Source organism: Myiozetetes cayanensis, unplaced genomic scaffold (genome assembly GCF_022539395.1).
Source record: "Myiozetetes cayanensis isolate MyiCay16 unplaced genomic scaffold, myiCay2020 scf5-8, whole genome shotgun sequence".
Taxonomy (NCBI): domain Eukaryota; kingdom Metazoa; phylum Chordata; class Aves; order Passeriformes; family Tyrannidae; genus Myiozetetes; species Myiozetetes cayanensis.
Genome location: NW_026087742.1, coordinates 93200814 through 93228503, shown reverse-complemented (window position 1 = coordinate 93228503; position 27690 = coordinate 93200814). Strand labels below are relative to the sequence as shown.

General features: G+C 36.8%; 1 protein-coding gene across 3 annotated transcripts in view; it reads left to right on the top strand.

Annotated features, from left to right (window-relative positions):
- The window catches only part of MYO16 (myosin XVI), a 359061-nt gene extending 334282 nt beyond the window's left edge, over positions 1-24779 (top strand). For all 3 annotated transcript variants that reach the window (XM_050333209.1, XM_050333207.1, XM_050333208.1), the window contains 3 exons: positions 673-831; positions 4168-4259; positions 19977-24779. In XM_050333209.1, the coding sequence (XP_050189166.1) occupies positions 673-831; positions 4168-4259; positions 19977-20210 (485 nt within the window). In that variant the 3' untranslated portion in view covers positions 20211-24779. The remainder of the gene's footprint in view (positions 1-672; positions 832-4167; positions 4260-19976) is intronic.
- The last annotated feature ends 2911 nt before the right edge of the window (positions 24780-27690 follow it).

Below are 27690 nucleotides of genomic sequence, written 5' to 3'. Positions count from 1 at the left end.
GGAATTCCTACAGGATCAGATCTCCTCTGATGTCCTGAAGAAATTTAACTAAAAGGCTCTGACATGAAAACCTGTAACTTTATAGAAAATGACAACTGATGGCTGGGAAGCCCTGAGGCTGGGTAAATAATGGCCATGGGGAGGCTGTGCTGGGAGGAATATTACTACCTATGGTTTCATCTCAAATGAAAATGTAGGAGGAGATAAAAGAAAAAATAACCCCATGTTGTATCTGTTGCTCATATCACCTAATGCAATGATGAAAGGCATTGCAGTGATGACAGTGGTATGTAAACTCCTGTGAATATAATATAATATAATATAATATAATATAATATAATATAGAGACAATACAAACTCTTGCTGAGTTTTATTCACTAATATTTGTGTGGAAAGAAATAATATAAATGAATTTTTTTAATGATATTCACTTCCATAAGCTTTAAAAGGCTACAAATGGAACACTAGCCAAAAAACATAACAAAATGAAACAGAACAAAAAAAACACCCTGCAAAAATCACTGACTTAAACCTTCCACATTCATCACTGGTCTTGTGAATTTAGTGTTTAATTAAATTAATTTGACTTTTTTCTACTTACGTGTGAAAGCCACTAGTTAATAGTGTGGATGAATACTGTAAGCTGACAAGCATTTTCTCTGTTTACGTCAGGTGCTGAAACTAATCTGAACTTGAGAAGCAGGGAAGATCCAAACACATCAGATACTGGATCAGAAACGCAGGATAAAAATGCAAATAACCATGGAACTCAGTCATCTAATCCACTGTCCAGTTCGGTGACTGCTGAAAATGGAAATTCAGTATCAAATGGTAAGCAGTTTTTAATCCCAAAGCTCTTCTAACATAAAATTGCTGAAGTGTTTCCTTGAATGAGCTTTTTAAGATATACTCAGGCTGGAATCTTCTGAGTTGTGAAATATCTGTGTTTCTGCAACTGGCTTAACTTTGTATGTGTGAACTGATAAGCCCCTCTCCAATAAAAGCTGAATGTGAAGAAAATAAAACAGCTTCTGTTGAGAAATTTGTAATAAGTTCAGCTCCAAGTGTATAAGCAGCCTAAGGCATGGAGGACTGAGATTTGAGATTCTGATCCTATAATCAATATAAATGGGACAGAAAATGGAAAATCAGGATCTCCCTTTGCTATAGGGTTCTTACTAGTGAATGACAAATTGTTTATCATTGCAATACAAAATGGTGCAAGAGCAGTGACAGAAAGAATCAAATCTTTCAAGGTCTTAAAAGCATAAATCCTAAGGAAATAACACTCCTGTGAGTTCAGATTTTTAATAGAAAGTTAAAATTTTTCGTTTTTATAACATATTGCTCTTCTCTTTTAGTTTAGTTTTAGTATTAGGAGTAACACCTTTCTACAGCTCTGCACTATCAAACTATGACTTTTCCACCAGCAATCTTCCACTTATCAGAGTTCTTAGTCTGAAAGAAAGAGCATTTGCCATTTCTTGTACAAACACATAAAGTAATCACAAAGCCTGTAATAACCTTTTACATTGCAATGCTGAAAGTTATGATCCTACATTATCCAAAACTACAGATCCTTTTGTGGGAGACCCTCGAAACACTGCAGGTAAAATTTACTGAAATTTGTTGTCGTTTCCAACTAGCACCTAGTAGGATATAGAGAAATGTTTAATCATTAAGTGAAAACTTTAAATTTGATAACTGTGTAAGTGACTGAGATGATCTGACCCTTGGTTAGCATTGGGGAGGTATTACCCAGCCATCTGACAGTTCTGTACCCTCAGTGGAGTGTGTTGTAGAGGTGCTTACTCTGTGTAACCCAAGTGAAAATTAGAGTAGTTATTACATAGATAAGACAGGCACTTTGCACTGTACTCTTCCTGCAGCTCTTCGCACTTTCTCTCTCTTGAAGGAAGCCTCCCTGTTTATTCATTTCCATTTACATCTGAGTCCACTGCTTGTGTATAGAGATCCATGTGAATGGACTCCTATATAGTTTATGCAGATTGGCATCAGAGTAACTGTTAAGAGCCTATCTGTCTCACCAAAACCCCCATGCATTGTTCAGGTAAGGGGATTAGTCCTGTCTAATTCCAGCTTTCAAGAAGGTAGCCATTCTTCTGCCTGAACAGGTCACCTATGGGCTGCAGTCTGCTACACAGTCTCTTGAAACTTACTACCAGACCTAAGTTCACGAGAAGCTATGGAATGAGAGAGGTATCATAGCAGATAACCTGACAGAAAAGAAGCATGTCACCATGACACAGGCTATATGCTGCTGAGAACAGAGCCCTGCACTTGCCTTTCCTGGTGATTCCTGTTTCACAGGCATATATCTACCATATATCATCTACATATATGTCTGCCAGTGTATCAAGTTGAGCTGATCAGTAAATGCAGCCTGTGTGTGAATGCAGAAACATGAAGGTTTGAGGACTGATGAACGATCATGGTTGCAAAGACCCAGAGACTCTGTGCTGGTGTTGTTTTTTGCAAATATGGATGTTGGAGGCCAGGAGGTGCAGAGTCTCCAGTTCTGTGGTAGCAGAGCCTATGAAACTGGAGGTTCTCTGGAACCACAGAACCATGTCTATACGTCCAGTGATTTAGATCTCAATATTTGAGATGCAAGTTATTTGTCTGTAGGATTCTAAGAGGAGTATCTCAGAACAGGGAAAAAATTTTGAAAAGAAAGTATAGGAAGAAGATCAGAGATCGAGTGTGGGATCTTCCTTTGAAGCAATATAGAAAAGGCATTAAGTGGGTGAAGGATTGGGTTTCGAGTTTGAATGCCTAGGACAATGCTGTATTCTTGATTATGTGAAAAAAATTACATGTATTTCTTTCTTTTCACCTCTCCAGTCAGAGGTTATTGATTGGCTCATATTCCTTACTGTCATTTTCACCACCACATATAATTGCAGCAATAATACATAGCAAGCCAAAATATGATTTTGCCAAAAAAAATGCCAAATAAGATTTACTTTTGGTAACCTGAGAATAGCTGCAGGAAAGCCGAATCCAGATGTTGTAGTTTGTGCTCAGACTGAACCCCTGATTAACTTAGGTTCTTGTAATCCTGCCCCTGGCCCTGGTAAACTGATGGTTTCAGCCTTGGACTGAATTAAGCAAGGTCTTATTCAATGCACAGCTGTGGTATCCTAATATTTACTTAGGTGTACATAAAGGAAAGCTCTTGAAATATAATCAACTACTTCATTTATCTTTCCAAATTCTACCAAGCCTTTGCTTGCCATGTCTGTGACAACGTGCTGTTGCTGTACATTGAAACTTTACTTTTTTGATAAGACCTCTTATCAAACTGCTTTTTACAGAAATAAACATAAAGTCATTGATAACTTGATTCTTAGCTCAAGGCTGTCATGGATGGTAGATCCTAAAATATATTAATTAATAACTTTTGCATAACATGCGACCTTGGCCTAGGAATGTGTTTTTATTCATTTCTGGTGTTCTAAAATTGTGCAAATATTTTACATTCTACCTTTTATTTGAATTAAATGAATAACACCTTCCCACCCCAACTGGCAATGAGCCTCACTCTAAGATCACTGTGCAGAGGTGTTTATTTCTCTTGACTTCAGAGAACTCTCTTGACTTGGCTCTTTTACGCTAGATGACTGGTTGTTACACAGCTAAATTCTGGGCAGCTAATTCCCACATCAAGAGTGCACAGTAAGTACAAGAATTACAAAGAAAAAGATTCTGTACTGAGGAGATGAAGTTTTAAGTCCTGCACCTAATATTGACTTCCTGTGTGACATAGAGATATTATTTGAGAGCAGACCACAAGCTTGGTTTTTGTTCCCTTTGCATTACTTCTGCAATGAAAAGGAGCCAGGGAAAGAGGAGCCAGGGATTTCCGCATTGCAGAAGGAATCCCTGGCCAATGTATAGGTAATGTGTTATTTGTAGGCTCTTCCTTGCTCCTTCTTGTAAACCAGCATGCATACCTATGATGCTATCCATTCTTAGTAAACAATAATTGTTCCAGTTTCAGTAAGCATGGAAAGAGTAAATATCCAGGCAAATGAGTGACTATTTTTTGTTCTTTCCTTAGTAAAATATGTCAAGGTCTTTTGAATCTTTTGAATCAGCCAATGCAGAAATCTCAGGTTATAAATGAGTATTCTTCTGTTTTAGGTTTACCAGAGGAAAATGAATATTCAAGACTGTCTGCCAGCACTACAGCAGGCTCATCAATTCAAAGACACAGGGAGAGCCACACTAGTCAGGTAAATATTTCATTGATGGTCTCTAGAACCAGTTAAAGAGAAAAGAATCATAGCAGCTGCATGGTGAAAGCTATCTTGATTCAAATTTGGGTGTTGGCATTGAAAAATGCAGACTTCTTTTACAGGTTTGTATTGAGCTAAGGACAATAATCAATTTACTTTTAACTGTTTTTACTGGAAGAATGGTCATCTTGAAAGGTTCTCATAGTAGAGTTCAATGTTTATGAAACATACTGTTGCTGTTTGTGAGGGTGCTGTTTTGAGGCAGGAAATATGTCTCTTCACCCTGAAAGGACAAAGATGTTATCTGTCTCAAGATATTAATTCATACCAGAAATAGTTGCACAATAATGAACCTCATAGGAATAAATGCATAGTTATATCATCCTTTTGTACACAAAAGCAATGAAGACTTAAAAATAGTCTTCACAATTTTTATATAAATATCAAAAATTAATAAAATCAAAATATCTGTAAATTAAAACAGCATTAAGTAATAATGTAGTTTGAAGCTTATACTGGTTCTCCTAAAATTTTTATATAGTTAATGTCATATTAAAATTACAACAAAGAATTAAGTTTGATGGGTATTAAGTGAACAAAAAGGAATAAAATTTGTGGCGTGGTTTTGCTCTGGGTCAATTTGCTCTCACCCCCCACACAATTACTACAAATTGAGAGAAGGTTTATTGTAAAAAGAGACCTGATTTGGGAGAATAATATTAACATTTATTACTAGCAAGATTAAAAAAACTAAAGAACTATATCTACAACAATTCTACTTAAGTAAAAGTACTATAATAAACTTTCTTCATTCTTTTCTTCACCATTTATATATAATATGAACCGCTTTATTTTTAAAGTAGCCAATTCAGGCATGAAGGCATTCAGAAATTTCATTATCGTATGATATTATTTCACTTAAATGGCATTATTGTGTTCTCCTGTTGTCATTATGTCTTCAGTCCACTTTTCTAAAAAGGCAGTCCCAAGCAATTTTTTTTTATTTGAAACGACTTTAAGAAGTTTACAGTAAAGCTCAAAATTGTCCAAAGAGGAAACAAATTGGAGCTGAGATGCCTTTTCTCGACAGAAACCTGTCATTAAATAATTGTACAATTTCCAAACTATTTTAGCAGAAGGTAGGGAAAGTGTTTTATCCCATTTAAAAGCTACTTGTTTTCTGTAGGGGACAGCTGACGTTTCTTTACAATAAAATACAGTCCCTAACCAAGTTAAGTGAATGTTTGGCCATTGAATCCAGAAGGAGTGAGATTCAACCCTCAAAATTATACTTGGTCTTAATTTAACTTTGAAAAACAATAGGTTTCAACTCATTAATTTTTTGAGCAAACTAGTACAAAAGTTTTCACTTTTTGCTTTTCGTCCCCATTGTCAAAAGTGTGTAACTACAGCGCCTATTCTGAGTTGAAAGATTGTGCCAAGACAGCACTCAGCACTTCACTTAATCTCTTCAGACACTTAAGTAAGGCCAGCTGGAGTTGCCCTGGCACACATGAGAACGTATCCATCTTGCACACAATAACAAATTTTTTTCCATCACCATACCTCTCAGACTCTCAAAAAGGGACTTTGGCTGTGTTGTGAAAAAATGCTTACAGGTCTGCTGTCTCCAGATAAGTATACTGGATGAGGATATGGGATTATGAAGATGACTAGAGGCAGTGTATTCAGTTGGCTCTATTACATTTTTATGATCAACCAAATACTTATTAGGTATAAGAGTGGCCAAAGGGCCCTTTCCAGCAAATGAAAAGTCCAAGTCCCTGACACTGATGCAGTTTTAAACTTCACACAGTGAGATGCTTTTGTCCTGAAGCACCTTACACCTCTATTGCTAATCAGCTTGCCTGGGATCCAGAAGGATCATGTTTAAATTACTAAATCGGCGCAGTACAAGGAGAGTTAGATGAACTAGGTATAGGGGAGCCATTATCTTCTTCTTGCCTTTGCAGATGGAAACTGTGAAGTCCGTAATAAGTACTAATTAGTAATTTAAGAATTTTTAGAATTTTTGGTAATTGAGATTTAGATTTAATTTTTAATCTAAAAATTTTAGACTTTTTTACTTTAGAAGCAAGTTTTTAACCCTTTAAAAACTTGTATTTTTTATTTTTCCAAAAGTACTTGCCAAAACCTGAATACAATTTCATTTCAGTTTTTTGAAATGCCACTTTTCAGTAAATAGTTGTTTTGCCAAAGTATTTCACAGATTTTTAAAATAGATTCCATGCAATGTACTCAGAATTACATGCAGGGACAGTCCTTAAATGCAATCTCAGAAAGAACTGTGACAAGTTTAGAGAAGAAATCTGCATTTCTGTGATTTTTGATACAATTGGTTTAATGAATAAACATATTCCAAAATGGTGTCGCCAAAAGAAAAAGAAAAAAATCTTTTTCCCATAAAAAGGAAAAAAAAGTCTTAAAAAAGTCTTAAAAAAGTCTGTGCTCACAGGGCTGAGAATTCTTACTGTGAAAAGCTTTCCTCACCATTTCCAAAACATGGCATATATTTAAAAATGATTGGGTTTAATTACAGTTGACATTTCTTAGCATGCTGCTAGTGACTCTAACAGCATACAAGCCTATTGTAAAAGTCTTTACCAGGCTTCAGTGCAGTAACCTTAACACTTTAAAATAATTTTTGCACAGATGTATGAAATAGGACATATTGTTTCACAGATCTGTGAAGGTACCGATTGACTAATTGCTCCAAAGAGAGAAACTTAGACTCGGTCCTTGGATTTCTTGGCAGACACTGTCATTTCAGCTAAAGGAAACTGCTTCATTAGCTTTCAGGGGCTTCCAGTATTTATGGGGTTTTTTAATATCTCCCTGCTAGTTCTTTGCTGAAGTGACAGGAAATATTTTCATTTTTGTCACAGGATCTCAAGGTTCATATGCATGCAACTGAAGCTTAGGCACTGTAATTTACAGTACCATCGTGTTGTCACATAAGGTCCTAATTACTTGCATCACTGCCTAATATGTCCTGCACACTGCAAACCTACAGGCTTCAGAGATAAGTTCTTCAGCTTGGTATCTGTCGAATGCAGCAGAAGGATCAATCATTTAATAAACACTTTAGAAAGTAATTTTGAAAATAATTTCAAAATATCCTGCAGATGTGAACTCAGAAACTTAACTGATAGTCTGTAAAGTGAAGTCTGCTGAAAAAAAAAAAAAAGAAAACAAAATGACTGTTGGCCATAAATGTTAATTTTCCACAGCAGTGATTTACTTAAAAAGCAATTTTTACCAAATGAAAAAGGACAAAAATTGGAAAAAAATTTTTAAAATACTCATTGGAAAGTTATGGAATAAAATTCTTTTTTCTTCTATTAGAAAAAGCTGAAGAGTACTGAAATTAAAGTTTAATTTTTGCCTCATCAGAAATGAAAGAACATACATCAAAAGAAATATGTCTTGCATGTCAAAATAACAACAAACCATGGGGGTTTTAAACTAATACCTTTTCCTTCATATTGTTTTCTGGCTGTACAGTTGTAGATTTCAGCGTTTATACCTAAGGTTACATGTAATACCACATAAAAATATAAAGAACCTAACATCTGATATAACTCTGTATATCATCAGATATACATCTGATATCATCATCTTCAGCCTCAATTAAGATAAAAATTGAACCATGGGACTTCCAAATAAGCCTGAATCTGTAGTATCAAATTCTCATGCCATAATTTCCTTCCACAGGCAAAAAAACTTGCCAAAGGGGAAGAGATGTTTCTTCTGGTCATTTGTGCCATAATCTTGCCTGGGAAATTTTGTTCTGACTAAGAGACTTTTCTATTCAGTCATGCTCCAGGAAGTTATCCTAAAGCATACTGGAAACACCACAAATGTGGAAATTGCTTAGCAGGGTCTAAAACCTCAAATCTCCTCTAAAATAAAAAAGCTTTATAAAATATTACTTCTGTGCTCTTTTTCTTTTACACATTTCTCAGTTCCTTAGCCAGTCCAACGGGCTCTCTATTCCAGACTGTATTTAGTGCTTCCTCTGTTCTCAATAGCTGCTATAAGTGTCTATTTTTAAAAGATAGAGCATAAAAACCATTGAAATATATAAATTTTTTGGAGTGTCAGCAACAGCAGCAAGAGGAAACAGAGTCAATAAAAGTAAGCTTATATATTTGGCACCTTACACAAAAGCTAAGGAGCCCTGTCATCTTCTTTTTTCACAGATCCAGTACTGTATTTTTTTTTTTAATTTTTGTTTGTTTGTTTGTTTTGCTGTTGGTAAAAATATTTTAAAGTTGTTATTAGCATTCTCTATGAAGTGGGAAGTGGTGTGAGAAAGATATAGTGGAATGAAGAGAAACAGGCCAGCTGAAAGATACTTTTTTTTTTATGTGGGCAGCAAGAAGCAACATGGTCTGCCTGTAACAGAGTGAGATGGACAACCTGGAGATAATGAACAGATGGGAAGTGAGGGGCAGATTAAAGACTAGAGTGATAATAAGCATGTGTGTGGGGTGGGAGTGGGGAGTAAACCAGGCACCAGATAAAGGATGATTCAGATGAGTAAGGTTGGAAGAAGGATGAAATTACAGAGAGAGAAGACAAATAATAAAATGGAATAAGGTATTTAGAAAGAGGAAAGAAAGGAAAGCCAGAAAGAAGGAATAGACTCAGAGAAGTGAAAAAAACAGATAGAAGGATGATAAGAAAAAACAGGAGGGAAAGAGCATAGGATGATGGAATAAAAAGAGGGAGGGACTAAGGAGAAAGAAAGTAGAAGGTCTATGTGATATTACAGATATGATATTCATCTTCATATACATATCAATATGATCTTTTATATTCCATAAAATACAAATAATTTTAAATAGTTGCCTACATCTATAGAGTTGCATTCTATGCAAGTTGAGTCATAACCATAGTCTCCTGAAGATTCAGCTATTGTAGAAGAAAAGTAGAAAATTTACCGTGGAAAGATGTAAAGTCTCTTTTCCAGCTTATTTGTAATCAGATGATGTCACATGCATTCAGCGTCCTATGGAAATGCTCCCAGAACAAAACACAAATAAACAAGCACCTTGCCACCCTAGTAGGTTAAGTAATATCAGATATACAACGCACCCTGGTATAAGGTTTTGGTTACCCACTTCTGAAACATGCTTTATCTGTCATGTGTTCAAAGAGGTGAGATAAAAAATGCTGGTTATTTTATCACATATTGTTATATTAAAAAATCTGCAGTTTTATCTCTTCTAGTTTGTTTAAAACCCATGGTACAGGTTGGCAGATTGCAGTAATATAGGAGCCAACATCTGACAATGTCAAATTGGAAATGTCTTTTCATATTTGTGAAGTATGTATTTATTGTTTCATTATGGCTTAAGCCATAGCTCTTATTTCATGAAATCTCATTGCTTTCAGAAGTCTCTTCCCTCAGAAAGAGCTGCATAGTCATTATAGTTTCAAGGGCCTTCTTTGTTCCTACTTGATTTAATATTTGTTGCCAATCATTTCTTTTGTTGACTGTTCAAAAGTTTAAAAAAATGAATAGTCAAGAATGCAGTGTGTTGCTATCCCCCACCCATTGCCAACAGTTCTAAACACTGGGCTCTAACATTCATTATTATTTTCTGTCATGTTTGCCTATTAGGTCGAAGTAGTCTTTGATCATCTTTGAAGGAAAAAGTGGCAATCAAACAAGTCTGGTGTAATAAAAAGATCACTAACACCTTTGTAAACACATAAAGTGCAAGAGATGACATAGAATGTTATATACTTATCATTGATCTGAATCAGTATATCCCCCTGAATTGTGTTTTGTTTATTGTTTTGACAGTAATGGCAAAGAATTCTCTTTGTAATGTCACATACAAAAATCAGGTCTTATTGCAGCTTTATTTTTAGAAGACTTACAGTCAAAAACATGTGCTTTACAGATTAAATGATATGAGGTAATGCACAGTGTAAATTCATCAGTAAGTCCAGTATCTTATGTTTCTGTGTAAAGGGCTTTTGAAAGGCCAGTTCCCCTCTTCTAAGCAAGTATGTCCTAGATCTGACCACTGTATCCTCCACAGGTGAAAGCGCAGATTCTCCCCTTTGAGCCAGTGGATGTCACAGCCAGCTCCCTACACATTTGAGGCCCCTTTTCTGTCTCCAGTGCTTTGTCCTCATTGCATTTGCCCCTGCTAGATGAGATTGTTAAAGAGAAGGGAACAAAACCTCCTGAGTATCCCTGTGCCCTCCCTAAGCTCAGGTGTTTGGCTACAGTGTGTAGTTATTCCTCTTGGGCTGCCACAATGACCAGTGGGTCACCTGAAAAAGCTGCTTCAAATTTGACTTCATGGGGAGTGTGGTCCACCATTCCACCACTAACAGCATCTGTGGAGACTGACTGCATTTCTGACTTAAAGTGCCCATGGGGTGTGAGTGAGAATAAACTAATTCCTCTGCCCTTCATTCTCTTGCTGTCACAAGACAGCATGCGTGCATGCAGATCAGAGACTGCTAACAGACCATAAATTGTGACGTTTTCCTCTAGCATTGTTTGACCATAAGTGTAGGGGGTTTATACAAGAAAGGATGATAGCCAGCAACAGCAAATATGAGATGATGATTGTTTTTGTATTTGCTTTGAAAGCATTGTGGCCAACTTGGTCTCTATCTGGTCAAATGAAATATCTCCATTAATACCATAAAGCAGTGCTGATCAATTAAGTAGCAACATGACTTCATTTGTCAGATATTTTTTGTTAGGTTATGTACAAAGTGATATCAGCATTTTGAGGTCAGCTGTTCTGAGGACCTCTGTGATAAATTATTTGTTTTCAGAACTCATCTTGAGAAAGGCACAGTTGCTGTCCTGAACATATTCTCAAGCATCAGAGGCAAATTAGGAGAATGTTCTAAAGGTTTTGAAGAGCACTGTGTAGTCAGTTTATCTTGAGATAAATACAATCTTAGAGAAAAAAATTTATATATTTCAATATTTGTTGATGTTTTAGTCACTCTGGGAATGCATCACTTTGCAGTTGATATCAGAAAGCTAGATTTGAAAGAAACTCATTCCCCCCCAAAAAAAAAAAATTTAAAACCCAGAAGATTCAAATAGCAAGTAAAATTCCCCCTGTTTTGAACATATAGACTTGTTCAACTCTATTCCCATCTCAGGTAATCAGAGTGCCAGATGTGTCTAGTTACATATTACTGAGCATTGCCCACCTTGTACTAATATATTCTGCTAATATTTGTGTGTTGATATTAGTTTGCAAAGATACAATTTGTTTGAGTGCTGAGATGCTTCCAGTCTGTATGGAAGATTATTAGCCTAATTCATTGATAGTATTGTAATCCCAGACATGCTGCTGCTTCACCGAGAGAAAGGTACAAAAGTACAGAAGACCAAGTCCTACCTTTGTAACTAAAATGTATTACTGCAAAAAATGATAATTAAAAAACACACTCCAAACCAAACAACCACTCCTAACCTCCAAAAAAAACAAAAATCAACCGAACAAAAAACAAAAACAAACAAATGAAACCCCCAACAGATAGCTGTAAATTGCATATCAAAAGGGAAAGCACTTCTTCCTGAATCATCCCTTTTTAGTTTTATTTTAAATATAAAGTTACTCTTAAGATTACCCCCAGTCAACAGTTATAATTTCCTATGATCTGTCATCTATATAACATCTGCTCTAAAGGAAATTTAGTCTTTTGACACTTTTGATGTAATAAGAAATTTTAACTGAGGGAGAAAAAATATTTTCTTGTTTATAACAAAGAAAATGCAGTATATTTTCAGTTATGGATCTCATGTTTAACTCTATTTATGCTGTTACACCTTCTCCAGAGCAGTTCCAGATTTGTACCAGACAGAGTACTTGTTTTCTTTGCCATTGTCTCATTTCCAATAAACCCATTTGCCATCCATTTGTAGAATTTTATTTTTGAAGATAAGGAAGTTGCTCCAACACAAAGAAAAATCATTAGCAATTTAAAAGAACAGGTAACTAAAATAATTCTCTTGTTTCATATCACATACCAAGTTATTACACCCAGTGGTCTTCTATTGCAAAACAAATGCCTGTCCCAACACTCACAAGACAATCACATGAATCAGTTTGGATCCCAGTGGTACACTTGTATTTGAAAATTTTTAATTGGAATTTTGAAGAAATTCATTTATCATAACTGCTCTCTACTCCCTGCTGGAGTCTTACATGGCCAATGCAGGTTTCCCAATCAAACACAAATTTACATATTGATTTGATTTATGTTGAGTGCTTGCCTAGGCTTCTTAACATGCCCTTGGCTTACTGTGTATTTTCTCCTTATATATTGAAATGAATAGTTTGTTGGTAAATAATGGGCTAACAGGTTTTTTTTTTCCTTTTCCTCCTTGCTCAAGAACTGGTGGAAAAGCAATCCTTTCCTGATTTTGGCTTTTTTTTTTTGTTACGTAGAAAAAATGAAACACATCTGTTGGAACATGAAGTGTTAGAATTTTTGAGAGGTTGCTGTGTGTCTGTCCTATAATTTGGAAAAAAAGATGTGACATGCATGATGTTTGGAAAGAGTCAGTGTAGGGGCTTATCAGATTAAAATAAATAAATAAATAAATAGATAAATAAGCCATTAAATGAATTAGAAATATTTTTGTGAGAGAGTTGCATGCAGATTGAATCAAAATGTGTTGCTCTTGCTAATAATCACATTCAGTAAGAATTATTTCCAGAATTACTGAATGAAATTATGTCTTTAATTTTGAAATGAGAGGTGAGAACATCCTTATCACTATTGTCTTTAAAACTGGTGATCCCACTGGGGTTTGTGACCTGCTTTTGAGGGCTATAATAAAGATAACTGTAAGTCATCTATTGGCTGAAATCCATTTGGTTTTAATTTTAGGCAGCCTACAAACTGAAGGAGATTTTAAACATGGTTTTTGTCAAGACAGTTTCATTTCTAAAATAATCAACATTTTACATTTATTGCATCATTCACTTTAGATCCTGATCAAATTTTGGAAAGGTAAAATTATTGCTCTTCTGGTCGCAGTCTCCCCGTGGATTCTGTGATGTGACCTCAACTTTACTAAGAGAAATATAACGATGTAATAATTAATTGTGAGCATCTACTGTCAGGTACTTTACCAACACTGACAAATTTGTTGAAGAAAATTACTGGCATTAATTCTGCAAGGGGAAATATGAACTTGCTGCACAATGCAAATATCTCAGGAGCACAGGTTTATATGCCATGTATGTCCTTAAACTATGTTGTGATTTTAAAAGAATCTACCAGTGCAAATTAATAAATCTGTTTGGCAAACTGTTTAATGAGCCCTATAGTCACAGCTTGATGATTAAGGCAGTTGCAATTGATACACAGACAATATAAGTTCTTTGTTACTTCTGAACTTTACAAAATATCCTCTGTAAAGTTATAGCATTTGATCTTTTAATCCAGAATGAATTTTCTGAGATTCTAGAGCCAAATCTTTAAATAACTCAAAGTTAATTTTAAATGGGCCTGTTAATAATTTTATCTGGCATACTTTTTGCAGAAATGATTTAAAATGTGAAACCTTCAGGTTTCCATAATTAAAAACTCTCTGAAATTTTTAACTAGCCTATGAAATAGACAGTAATTAAAATACTTTTTTGATTTACCTTATTGACTTATCTTATAGCAACTCATCCTGATTGGAAGACAAAGTTTAAATCCACTATGTCTACTTTAGGCAGTAAAGTGAAATCTAGGCAGAAGTTAGAAGCCTAAATCCAGAAGGCAATTCAGGGGCTCATTCTCCAATGGCTATGCAATACTCAAATACGAATAACTGAGTAGGCAAAATCATGCTCTATGACTTTCACAGTTGCCAGCATACAACGAGAGTGATCTGTCTCCAATGTTTTTTTGCTCTAAAACCACAAGGGACTCAACTGAAGGATTTACTTTAGTGTAGTAATTGGACATGGACAGTATAAAGCAGAGGAGCAGAAGTCCTCCTGCCCTGCACTCAGAGTCCACCTGTTGTATTTGCAGTGTCCTCTCAGCACGAGAATTTGGTCCGTCTCTTCCTTACCCTGAGAGAAGTGTGATGGGTTGGCCCTGGATGAACACCAGGTGCCCACCAAGCTGCTCCATCACAGAATCACAGAATGGGTAAGGTTGGAAGGGACCACAGTGGAGCACCTGGTCCAACCTCCCTGCTCAAGCAGAGTCATCCTAGAGCACATGGCCCAGGATTGTGTTCAGACAGTTCTTGAATATCTCCAGTGAGGGAGACTCCACAACCTGTCTGGACAATCTATTCCAGTGCACAGTCTATTCCACCTGCACAGTAAAGAAGTTCTTCCTCATATTCAGGTGGAACTTCCTGTGCATCAGTTACTGACCATTACCTCTTGTCCTAGTGGTTGGCACCACCAAGAAGAATCTTCCTAGCTCCACCCTTTAGATATTTATACACATTAATGATGTCCACTCTCAATTGTCTTTTCTTGAGGCTGAATGGGCCCAATTCCCTCAGTCTTTCCTCATAACAGAAATGCTCCATCCCCCCCCCAGACATCCTCATTGGCCTCTGCTGGATGTGCTCCAGGAGCTCTTTGTCTCTGTTGAGGAACCTAGAACTGGACACAGCATTTCAGATGCAGCCTCATCAGGGCTGGATGAAGTGGCAAGATCACCTCCTTTGACCTGCTGGCAATGCGCTTCCTAATCCACCTAGGACTCCTTTAGCCTTCTTGGCCACAAGGGCACACTGCTGGCTCATGGACAGCTTGTTGTCCACCAGGACCCCCAGGTTCGTCTCCAAAGAGCTACCTTCCAGCAGGTCAGCCCCCAATCTGTACTGGTGCAAGGGGTAATTCCTCCTAAGGTGCAAGACCCTGCATTTGCCCTTGTAGAGTTTCAGAAGGTTCTCCTCTGCCCATATCTCTAACCTGTCGAGGTTCCTCTGAAGATATCATCCACTCCTCCCAGTTTTGTATCATCAGCAAATTTGCTGAGGAGGCATCTGTCTCTTTGACCAAGTCACTGATGAACAAGTTAAACAATATTGGGCCCAGTATAGAACCCTGGGGAACACCACTGGTGACAGGTCTCCGACTAGATTCTGTGCCACTATCACTCCCCTCTGCAACAGACAGGGGGAGAAAATAAGACAGAAAAATAATTCATGGGTCGAGACAAAGGCAGCTTACTAAAGCAAAAGTGAAGGTTGTGTATGCACAAGCAAAGGGGGAAAAAAAAAAAAAGAAATGTCCAGACACTTCCTGGAAGGCAGGGCTTCAGCAAGCATAGTGGTTGCTCAGAAAGGCAAACATTGTAAATAATGAATGTCCCCCTTCCACCTCCTTTCTCTTATGCGTGCAGACATCATATGATATGGAATATCCCTTTGGTCAGTTTTGGTCAGCTGTGTCAGTTGTGTCCTCTCCCACGATCTTGCACACCCTCAGCCTACTGGTGAGGCAGGAATGTTGGAGAGACAGTACTGATGCTGTGCCAGTGCTGCTCAGCAGTAGCCAAACCACTGGTGTGTTATCAGCTCCTTTCTAGCTACCAACGCAGTGAGGAAAAGAATCTTCATCTTAGCCAGACCCGATATAGAAAGTCAAATCCACATCTTCTGATTTCCCAATATACTCTAACCTGTAGATGATCATGAAAGTCCCTCCATGCATTTCCTGATGGAACTGAGTCATTGGTGTTCTGTCACCAACTAAAATCCCAAATGCTAAGAGGAGACCACTTGCTTCTGCAGCCTGAGAATTTGAGCTGTGAGGTGTGATAATGAATCTTGAAGACTCCTCCCTGGGCTGCTCATTGCAAATTTATTTTGTTCATCTTGCCATATTTTGCAGTGGAAAATATGGATCTTCTTAAACTGCTTCAAGCCATTGCAGTTTCCAATGAATAGCTGTGGTAGCACCACATGCTATTCTGTTGTGTGTGACTGTCTTTGACACTTCAGCTTTTCCTGTTTGCTCAGTAAAAACATTGAATACCAAACACAGGGATGGTAGGGCTGTTAAATGCCAGGTATTCAAATGTTGTATGTTTCTGTGGGTCTAGCCCAAATGCAGTGTTGATCATGTCTGACTGACCATTGACTTTGAGCAGGAAAATCCTGGTCTGCAGTTGGTATTGCTGGTACAGTTGGTTGAGGTTGTTTTTTTAATGTTCATTGAGAAAATCAGTTGTCTTAAAGTAATTAATTCCTACACACCTCATTCACCCTTAACAAAATACCTGTTCAGGATATGGAATAATAATGAAAAAACATAGCTTGCTGTTTTATGTTGTGCTTCATGTAAAATTATTCAGCAAACCTTTTCTATAATGAATATGTATAGTAGATCTTTAGCTTGTCACAGGTCTAATCATAAATGGAAAAGAGAAAGATATAATGTTATTCAAATAGATCTGATTAAATTAATTGGTTCATCTAGAGCTCTGCCACTTCTTGTGCATTTTCCCCATTTCATTTCAACTGCAGTCTCATCGTATGTCCTTCATCTAGGTTGAAGCTAGTTTTCCAACTTACTTACCAGATTACTTTCATAATGGCTAAAAACGTTTGAGATATTTTTCCATCCCTGTTTAAAAAATAGGCAATAAAAGATGTGCACATACTTGTGAACAGGACCAACATTTGTCCACTGTACAATGTAAAATGAGCTCTATAGCAAAACTGCTGACCTAACATTAATTTACAGCTTAGGTAAGCTCGGTCAGTATAATAAAGCTTCTTTAGTACCTATAAGCTATAAATAGGATGCATTTTTCAATTGCCTTGCCCAGGCAAAATGTACTCACTTTTTACCCTGCACCTGTGTGCCTTTATGTTCTTTAGAATAGCAGTGGCACTGTCGGTTTTCCAATATGTTATCCATCTCTCAAACTAAAAATTCTTCTGTACTTCATTAAAGTCGTGCTATCAAACTTTTGTCACCTAAGCACCTCCAATAGCAAAGTTTCAAGATATCTATTTTTTTAGTAAGTGTACTTGTCTGTCAGTGTTCAGGCATGTCTTTGATTACTTACTTATCTCTGAAACTCTTTCGTGTGAAACTTGCCATGACAGTCTAACAAAGCTTGTCTTTTGTATGTTACAGCACCTCTCAGAGAAGCACGCCTAGTGCAGGTTCATGAAATGCCTAAAACTTAGATACAGATAAGGTGTCTAAATTGAGAAGAATGAATTCTAATATATGTGTTTTTCTAAACTGGATTATGGCCATAATTTAAACCCACAAAAAAAAAACTACAGAAATGGGCCAGAGTAAGCCGTGGTGCCTCACAAACTATGTAGCTGTTCTAAAGGATAAAGCCACCTGACCTGTCTTTCTTGATAAATTGTTTACAAGTGCAAACTTTTAATTTGCCTTCTAATCTTTTATAGCCCAATGGAAAAAAAAAAAAAAAAGTGTGTTTTGGTATACAAGAAGTCTCTGATATACCTCTAGCAATATCTGAGGAACATTTAATTTTCTTTTGAGTTGCTGAGATACCCTATTGCATCTTGTGTAAATATAAAAGCCAAGAAGTTTTTGGTTTCACAGTGATACGTGATTGAGATATACTTAAATGAACACTTTCAAACACTTTTCATTTTTCTTCTTTTTTTTCCTTAAAAATGCAGAATTCAAAATTGTACCTGAAATTATACCTGTTATTAAGAGATATTATTGGTTAATGCATTTCTCTTTGAAGTATCACCCAAGCAGAAATTAAGCAAATTCACCGTGGATATTCAGGCATCTCCATGTAAGGCCTCACTCCTTCTCTAACAGCATGTGTGTGTGAAAGGTCTGACTCACAGAGGGCACGTTTGAAGCAACCGTGTAAAGCCTGTGTAAGCCTCTGTATCTCTGTACGCTCTGTACCATGAAGAAATAGCAGGAGCCACAGTCAATAGCAAAGTCTTCCTTCTACTCCAGGAACCTCATTGCCTATCAGTGACAAAAATGCCCTCCATGTCAATTCAGCTCTCCCTGCAACTGGAACCAATCACGAGTGTGGTGTCTCATGAGCATTTAAGGGCACTGCACATAATTTGCTTTATCATGGTGACTAACATGCATCCATCTCTCATTATAACAAGAAGTATAAGGGCAAGAATGACAGGAATAGCCATTCTTCCTAAATGAGTCCACTGTGTGAGGTGAAGTATTGTCATTTTAGCCATGTTATAGATGCCTCTTATAGATGCCCCTGTGGGGTTCTTAAGGAAGAAGATAGCAGGGTAAGGGCTGTGGGTCATTAAATGTTATGGTGGGTTTGGTTCATATTCCATAGGGAACACCTTCTACTACAGAATACTCCCAAGTGAATAGATCTCAGTACCTGCTCTAGGCACTGCTGTACTGCATGGGTGTTAAGAAGATCTTAAAGGATGGTGAGATGGACTTCGTTGCTTCCTGGACTTGGGCTGCCATGAGGGCTTTGAACTGGCTTGAATAAAGTAAATAATCATTGGAACAGAGAAGTTAAATGTGAGGGAACAATTCCTTCTAGGTAGATCATGAATCTAGTACAGAACTGTTTGGCTACTTCAGGATGAATTTATAATTAGATTCAGGTGAGCTGAAACTGCATTTGAAGTTGTTAGTGCATTCTCTAGAGGAATATAAGGACTGGCTCCTGTTTCTAAGGATAATACAAATCTGTGACAAGTAGCTGTACTAATTCTAAGCTGCAACACAGGTTAACACAGGTTATAGTTTTGTAGTTATAGCTATTTGGGTATTTACATTTAGGAGAAAAACCTTGCTACTCCTGCAGCTGCTATTTGCTTTGTTGAAAGTATTTTGCAATTTTAAGATCAGTTTGTTAGAAATACAGACTGTTCATCACTGTAGGCAGTCTGTGAGTTTCAGAGAACTGTGCTGGTGTACCCTTTGCTGACATAGGGGAGTTTTTTCCATTTGTTTCATTTTTGGCACTTGCTTCATACAACTTCAGTTCTGTGACTTTCAGACATGAGATTGCAATAAGTAATTCTAAATCACTAATTTTCTTTCTTTCCAGTATAAAGAATGATAAATGGGGAGTGGGGACAGCAAATTAAGCACAAAGTTTTAAACCCTTTCTTAGGACAAGGTTGCTTCAAATTATCAACAGGCTTATTTGATCTGTTTTCTTTCAGCTGTAGTTCAAATGATAGCAACTTCCCATCATCAAAAGTATAGAACTTGAGTGCTTAGCCACATGTATTCTTTAATTGTAAATAGGAGAATGGGAGCACTAACAGCCACTGACCATCTAATACGTTGCAATCACCTCACGCTGTCTCAGGATTTCTGTTCATCTTCCTAGTAGAATGTGTGGATAAGCTTATAACGCTCCAAGGGTTTTTCCCTCCTCACACAGGGCTTGGCATATAAAACACATCTCATGAGATCAAGGGGAGGGTTTTTTTTGCTGAAAGTGATTATTGTTTATGTATCAATATAGATGTCACTGAGATCTTGACTAAGGAGATAAGAAAACAGGACCTGAAACTGTCCTGCCTACAGGCTTACATCCACGGCAAAAGAAGCAGAGGATCCTGTGTGAAGTATCATTCAACACAGATGTTGTGGTTTTACACTGCCAGGAGAATTAACTTTATCTACTGTTGTTATTATTGTTATTATTGTTTTTATTGTTGTTGTTATTATTGCTATTATTGCTGTTATTGTTATTTTCTTCTCACAGGTTATTCATCAGCTTAGACTTTCAGAGAACGAGAGTGTGGCTTTGCAAGAGCTTCTAGATTGGAGGAGAAAGCTATGTGAAGAGAGAGAAGACTGGCAGCAAATCTTGCACAACACTGAGCAAAAAAACACAGCTCCACCTCCACCCCCTTGCAAGAAGCCGACACTGCTGAAGAAGGTAGAAGATACCTCCTGCAACAGACTCTCTTCAGGCATATGGGATACCACCATATGATTCAAATGTGTGTGTTTGCAGACTGTTAGGAATGAAACCAACTAATGACTTCAATCTGCACAATCAGCAAGTTTTCTTCCCTTCACGAAGTGTGCAGGGATTTTTTATAAGCACTAATTCAATAGCACAGGATGGAGGAGCTATTTAGATTTGTTGTGTGTGGGTGTACATGTGTGTGTTTGTTCTTTTCATATATATACATGTATACATATATGTGTGCACCCGTGTGTGTATGTATGTATGCGTGTGTATATATGTATGGAGACAAACTGCACTATAAGTACTTAGTGTAAAGGTACCTGACAGTCACTTTGAGTTCTCCCACGGACAGTGAAGAAACTACATTAAGCAAATGATGATGGGGAGTAGTGACTGACAGACATTTTAGAGAGATCATGAAAGCCTGTATGCACACTGTACAGCTGTTTTATACAGTACAAAAAATATGTTTCTCGTTCCCTAATGAATGGGTTTATTATATTCCATGTATACATATATATATATATTTCTTTGTAGATGTCTGTGTTCTATTGGCATTGCAAACATGAAGATTATTTACATGTTTATTCCTGGTGTTTTATAACTTTATGCAATTGGTGCTGTCATTTTTTCTTCAAAATACAGGTAATAAATTCAGTACTTGCATTTTTCTTTCATAGTTTATCTTTAACAACATACCAAACAGTTTCAACACTGTGTTATTTTTTTCAGAACTGTCAATATCCTTTCTAAAATCCAATCCTGAAACTCTTGCAAAGCTCCTAATTGCAGGAGTCATTTGGTGCTGCTCACATTCACAAATTATAGACCATTACCTCTTTTCAGTGGACCTGCTTTTTTGAATGTGTGAACTGTGAATTCTGCAGTTACATCTCAAATCTTGCTTTATTCGGGGTTATGTAAAATAACGAGACACTCATTTAGATTATAAGTATGGTTTGAAATTCATACCTGATTATGCATAAGGTCAGGTGTCAGTGGAAAGATACATAATGGTAATGAGGTATGAAAATAGGGCTGTGATTCTACTGTTACAAGCCAGAAGGCTTTACAGAGATGGATATATCAAAGTATTATGTCCTTATTATGGTAGCACAGTGATGTGTTTATACCTCAAATTTCACATAATGAAATGGTTTCAGAATAACAACATTCTAGTTGGTGTACACGAGTTCTGTGCATTCTGAGTAATGTTAATTTATGAAAAACATGCTGCTGGCAACTGCTGAGCAGTCTTTGAAATACTGCTTTGCCACTAAAAGGTGTAATTTATATGTATTCACAGGTATTTTTTCTGGACCACTTATTTTTAAGTTCTTGGAGTATGTAGAGCCAATGTGAAACCCTTTTCTTGGTTGTTTGTCCCATTCCTATTGGGATCCACGAAACACTGTTTTCAATTTTGCAAATGGATATAAAACACATATTTTCAAATTTAAGCTAGATCTAAAAAAGTGAGCTCACTCTTGGTTTGAAGTTGCTGGAGAAGTCAAAAAATCCTTAGAGATGTAGGTTTTTCCATCATGTTTGACAGACACTTCAAGCAGGCTGAATATCAAAAAGCAATTGCTTGTTTGTTTTTAAAGGAAAGCAACAAAACAAATTGTTCCCATGAGTATCGTCAAGCTGTAGGCAGAATTAAGCACCTTCTCTTGCTGGAGATTAAAATAGATGTTTTGAGTGGACAAGAGGAGACACTAAGTTAACTCAGAATTCTACCTTTTTAGCTTCACAAAAGTCCTCTTTGTAAGATAGAAAAGGAGGAACTCCAGTCTCCTAATCTGATGTAAATGGCCATAGATCATGACTTTACTCAGAAGGGGCAGGTAACCACTGTGAGTGAGGTTATGCAGAAGGCATCTCTCATCTGCAACACAATTATGTCAGAATGAGGCTGTACCTGGAAGAATTGAGGTTTCTGTCTTTTCACTCAGATAACCAGGGACATACAGAGATCCCACTGTGAGAGTGAAATGAAAAGGCTCCAGAACTGGATGCAAGAGAGCTAATTAACATGACCTTGCAACTATGTTGCTTCCAGTATGGAAGTTGTTATCCCTACATGGCACAACATTGCTATACAGAATACATAAATGTGTATTGCTACACAGTAACATCCACCCAGCTAGCCTAGAAATCCTGAACAGTTCACTGCACTGAGATATGCAGACATACCCTCAGACTTACTGCTCCTCAAATGGGCCTGGCAAATAGCCCTCTCATAAGCTCTATCATATTGCTAACTCTAGTGCTTACTAGCTGGCTTGGCGACTGGTAGCAATCAATCCACAGCAGCCTGGAAATTTAGGACAAGCTGTAAAAACTGACTGAGAAGCCAGTTTAAATCATGCCAAGATCCCTGCTGCTGCACTGAGCCTGCTGCCAGCCACCAAGCTATTTGGAAGGTGAGCTTGTGTATCTCTGGATGACACTGTTGTCATTGCTGCACTTGGAATGCAGGAGTACCCAGAGGGGAGAAAATGCATTTGTCAAAGGGAGTTTAAAATGAGAAACAGTATAAATATACATTATCCTGCTTTCAGTCCTTACTAAGAGTTGTGTTAGAGCTGTGAGAGGCCTCATCTGCAGGAGCTCAAATGGGGTCTAAGAAACCTTTCTGTTACTTGTTCAAAGTCTATATTGTGACCTGTTACAGCACTATGAACCAAGGGTGGGAAAAAAGTATGCAGATTTTTTAGCAGCTTCATCAATACAGTTACATGGGAGAAGCCAGTACAAACCTGATTGTAGCAATCTGATTCTCCAGAGAATGAGCATATCCAGTTATTCCCCCATGTGCAGAAGGCCTTTGTACAGTTCTTTGCAAACCAAGGTATAACATATTTTCTGGGACTCTTTCTTAAAGCATGTTATAACAGTGCACTTTGAAAAATTTAAGTAGCAGTAGATAGAAGATTTTTTGTTTTGATTTGTTTCAATTTTGTTTTTAGTTTCAGGTTACATAATGGCTCAATTTTTACCTGGAAAGATTTTTCAGGATACTCCATTAAAAAAAAGAACTATAGGAATAAAGTATTTGGGTTAAAACATGTTTTAAATATTTCTCTAATGTCAGTAAGACACTCTAGAGTGTGACTTATGATGTCATAATTCACACCTAGTGTGTTCATTGGTCCCTTGGCCTTTGGCCTCATGCCTAACAGTGCAATTGGTAGGGAATTATTATACCATAATTCACACCCTACTGTGTCTTACCCCCAGAAGTGTCTTAAAGCTACCATTAAAGTTTATATTGTGTATCAAAAAGTGTTTACAGGGCTGGGAAAATATACTATTGACATTTTGAAATGTTGAGAAGTAGTTTTAGCAGAACTGTACAGTGCTTGTAAATTAATCTCCTCAGTGGAGTATGCACCAGCCAATTACAGTATTTCTTGAGTAGATGAAGTCCTGTCTTGCACACTGAAAAATAGCTTAGATGAAAAAAAGCCTTATGAATTTAATATTCTGAAGGGAAGGATTAAGCATGCTAATGCTCTTAATATCCAGTGAACAATCTAAAATATACTTATCTTTGCAATAAAGCAATTTCAGGATGCTGGGGTTATCATCAGATAATCACTCCTCCACATTGTGCCTTATTGCTTAATTTTTAATATGTGGAAAAAAATGAAACACCTAACAAATCAACCTGTCCTTCAGCATAAGGTAAGAAAAATTAGATACGTTTTACACTTAAAAAAAGTCATTGGTCTTAAAGCCAAGGGAATTCTGGAACCATATTAAAATACAATAAAAGAAAAACAACCGCTATTGGCATGAGAAATTTTTTAAAGCTTGTATACCTTATTTGTTACTTCTGAAATAACACTCGGTGTTTTTTAGTTGCTGTAATTCTTATTGCAGATTATAAGCTAAATTTGGCTTTTAAAAAATGATTTAGATGTTCAGAGAAATACATGCACCAATATTTTTCAAAAGATCTATGTACAGCATGAAGTGATAAACCTTTTAAAAATTTGTAATGTTTAAAAGACAATAGTATGACTGTTGAGTAAGTGAATTGCATTTACCTTTTTTTTTTTTTTTGGCGAGTGATCCTTTTTTATTCTAAAAGGTTTAATTATTTCATTACTAACTTTATTATACTACAGATTCTTTGTGTGTGGGACAAAGAATTTCATTAACTGGCTAAGAAAGCGTAATAGATTGTAGCATAGTTCTAAAGTGATAGTAATAGCCATATTAATTGTAGTTTTTAATTCTGCTGTATAGTATTTGCATCCCTAGTAATCCTGTTATTCTTATCTCTATAAAGCCTGCTAATATCTGAAATGCTCTGAGGAACCTAAAGTAAGTTTTGCCATTCGCCTGTTAAATAATAAATGTAATTAAATTCTGTATAAATCACTTTTCAAGAATGATGTTAAATATTTCATGGCTTTGTGTTCTAAATATATAGTTTTTAAAAAGAAAACACCTGAGCATAACTATTTGACAGTAGCTGAAAAAAAACAGAAGGAAATGCTTTTCTTCCGGTTTTGCTGTTCTCTGTATACTCAGGATTTTCATTTTGAGAAGAAATAAATAAATCCCAGTGCTGGCTTATGCTGTGGCTGTGAGAATGAGATCATTAGCAAAGGTTGTCTGTCCTCCCACCTGTGGTTTGGCCTTTTCACCACGCACATGAATGTATGTTGGATCTGGCCAAATCATGAATTTGGCTGTGAAGTGTCATAGGCAAAAGTTTGGTCAAGTCATAATTTGACTTTTTGAGGATTTTTGATTTATTACAGTAAACAAAAGAACCTCATCTTGAATTAGCTAGAAGTATTTATTTCAACCTTATGTAGCTTGTTTTGGTTCTCATTTATGTGAATAAAGTCCCTGCTTAGCACTTTCTTGTTCCCTTTCCTGTAAATTTAGGGTAATTTTCAAACAGAATTTTATTATTTAAAAAAATTGGTTATATGAAATTACAGTATAACCTTTATGTTTAATTTTTGGGACAAAACATTTCCCTTTAAAATACTGAAATAGAATATTTCGATATTTCAACATTTTTCATCTTTTCTAGCTGAAATTCTTTGTTGGTTGCAGTCTGAATTTACACATAATTTCAACTCTGCACAAACATACTTTTTCATAAATCCACTCTTCTCTGAAAAGACTGTACTAATAAGTATTTGTTTTGAGATGCAGGAGAACTGCTGAGGTCCTTAGAAGTATCAACAGGGAAGATTTTATAAGCACAGGTATATTGCTGTCATAGCAATGTTCATGTGACAGCTATTAGCTAATGCTTGTGCCCACATTGTTTTTTATTTGGGCTTTAGCCCCTTATCAGTCTGCCTGGATATGTAGTCACCTGTCTCCTGATAGTCATTAGAGTACAGAAAGAGAAGTGCTGAATCTGCCATATATTCCCAAAGAAAGAGGAGAAATGTGCTGCAGACTCTTTCTAATTGACGCTTAATATAAACTAACATGTTTCCAAAAATGGGAATTGGAATGCAACTTTCTCACTGTTCAAATGTGACCAAACCACTAGGCTAGAAAGTTGTAGCAGTGAAATAGCCACAGCTATTAAATGAACCATTATGGAGGTATAGCTCCTTTGTCTCATAATGTGGTATAACTTGGTGGTCACAAACTATTTCAAAAACTAGGGGACCTGATTTTGCACCCTTTTGGGAAGAGAACTGCATGTGGATTGTTTGAATTAGAACTAGCTGGTTTGAGTGCAGAACCTCCCTAACAGAGTTGTCTGAGCCTGATAAATGAGATAGATAGGCAAGGGAGTGTCTAATGTGACAGGACTAAGATAGAAGAACATTCGTTGGTGGATGGGTAAGTTTGAATAAGTGCTTTGGAAATCTCCAGATATCATGATCTTCCTCAAAGTTCTGACCAGCATCCTGAATACAGATTTTGTTTAAATCCTTGTTTTATGAATCTAGTCCTAGTCAGTCCATGCAGTTAAGAATATCCTGAATAGAAATTACTTCTCTAGTAATCTTAATTTATTATAATTTAGTACCATGATTACTGAAAGTATTTATTCAAGTCTAGCTTTTACTAATATAGCTCCCATGTGTGTGATATGAACTTAGCATTTAAAAAATACAAAAATTTAAACAGGACAATATTGAAAATAAGTGCATTTGAAGCATATCTTCTGGGTTCATGCTGAGCTCAAGGCTCCCTGAGCCTTAGAATTACTGTAAGTAACATGCCATATCATCAAAGATCAAGACAGCATCCTCAAAATAGCTCTCAAAGTTTAAAGACTTCCTTCTGCCTTGATTTTCTGTTTTAAAATCCCTGATTTCTCATCAGGCATGAATAGTTACCAAAGTCAGACATCATGCAGCTTGAAAAGTATGCATCGTTTGTCTCCTAGGGGAGAAAAACATCCAGACCTCAGCTTCTCTGAGGTGGGAAAGACATTCTATTTAGTTTATCAAAGGCACAATGATGGATATTTTCTATCAAATACCTCATATAGTTGTGCTTGCTTTTCTAGACCAGATGAAACACTCTGTAGGAGGCTTATTTGTTCTGCAGAGTTGCTGATTTGCACCTGGGAAATGTGGGTGTAGTTTAAGTCCATGATTTTACAGGGATCTTCAGTTAAATTCAGGATTTGACCCCAGCTGATTTTTTAGGCCCTCAGGTGGTTTACTTATTTTTGTGTATGTACAAGATTCCTGCCAAACATCCACATTATGCTCTGCCTAGAAACACACACACACAGACACACAAAGGAAGAAAAGGAATTAATCATGGTAAATTTATAAATACTATTTTATGTAATCCCTGTATAGAAATAAAACACCAGATCCTGGTGAGGATCTGGATCTCATAAGGAAATTACAGAAGACCTGCCTTTCAGGTGCCTTGTCCCTGACACCTGGGTTTTCCATACTGTCCATTCTGGACTCCATCTGACTCCATATTTCTCATGGTGAAAGAAGCACTGTACTTAAGGGAGAAAAGGAGAATTGCAGAATCGTAGAATTTTTTAAGTTTGAAAAAATCTCTAAGTTCATTGAGTCCAACCACAAACCCAACACTGCCAACTCTACCACTAAACCAAGTCCCTAAGTGTCCCATCTACAAGTCTTTTAAATACCTCCAAAGATGCTATTGCTAATCTAAGCCTCCCTGGCACAACTTGAGGCCATTTTGTCTCATCCTATCACTTTTTATGTGTGACAAGAGACCAACCCCCAGCTCACTACAACTTCTTTTGTGAAGTTGTAGAGGGTGGTAAGGCTGGTTTCCTTTGCCACAAAGGCATGCTGTTGAAACATCTTGCCCTGATGGACAAAGCTGCTTCCTATCCAATCAGCCCCCAACCTGTTCTGTTGCATAGGGATTTTCCACTGCAGATGCAAAACTTAAATTTGTATTTGAACATTAATCTTCTGCCAGCCCGTTCCTTCAGGTTGCCAGTACCCACTGAACATCAACCCTGTCCTCCAGAGGTTTACTGAAGCACTGACTCCTCTTCATC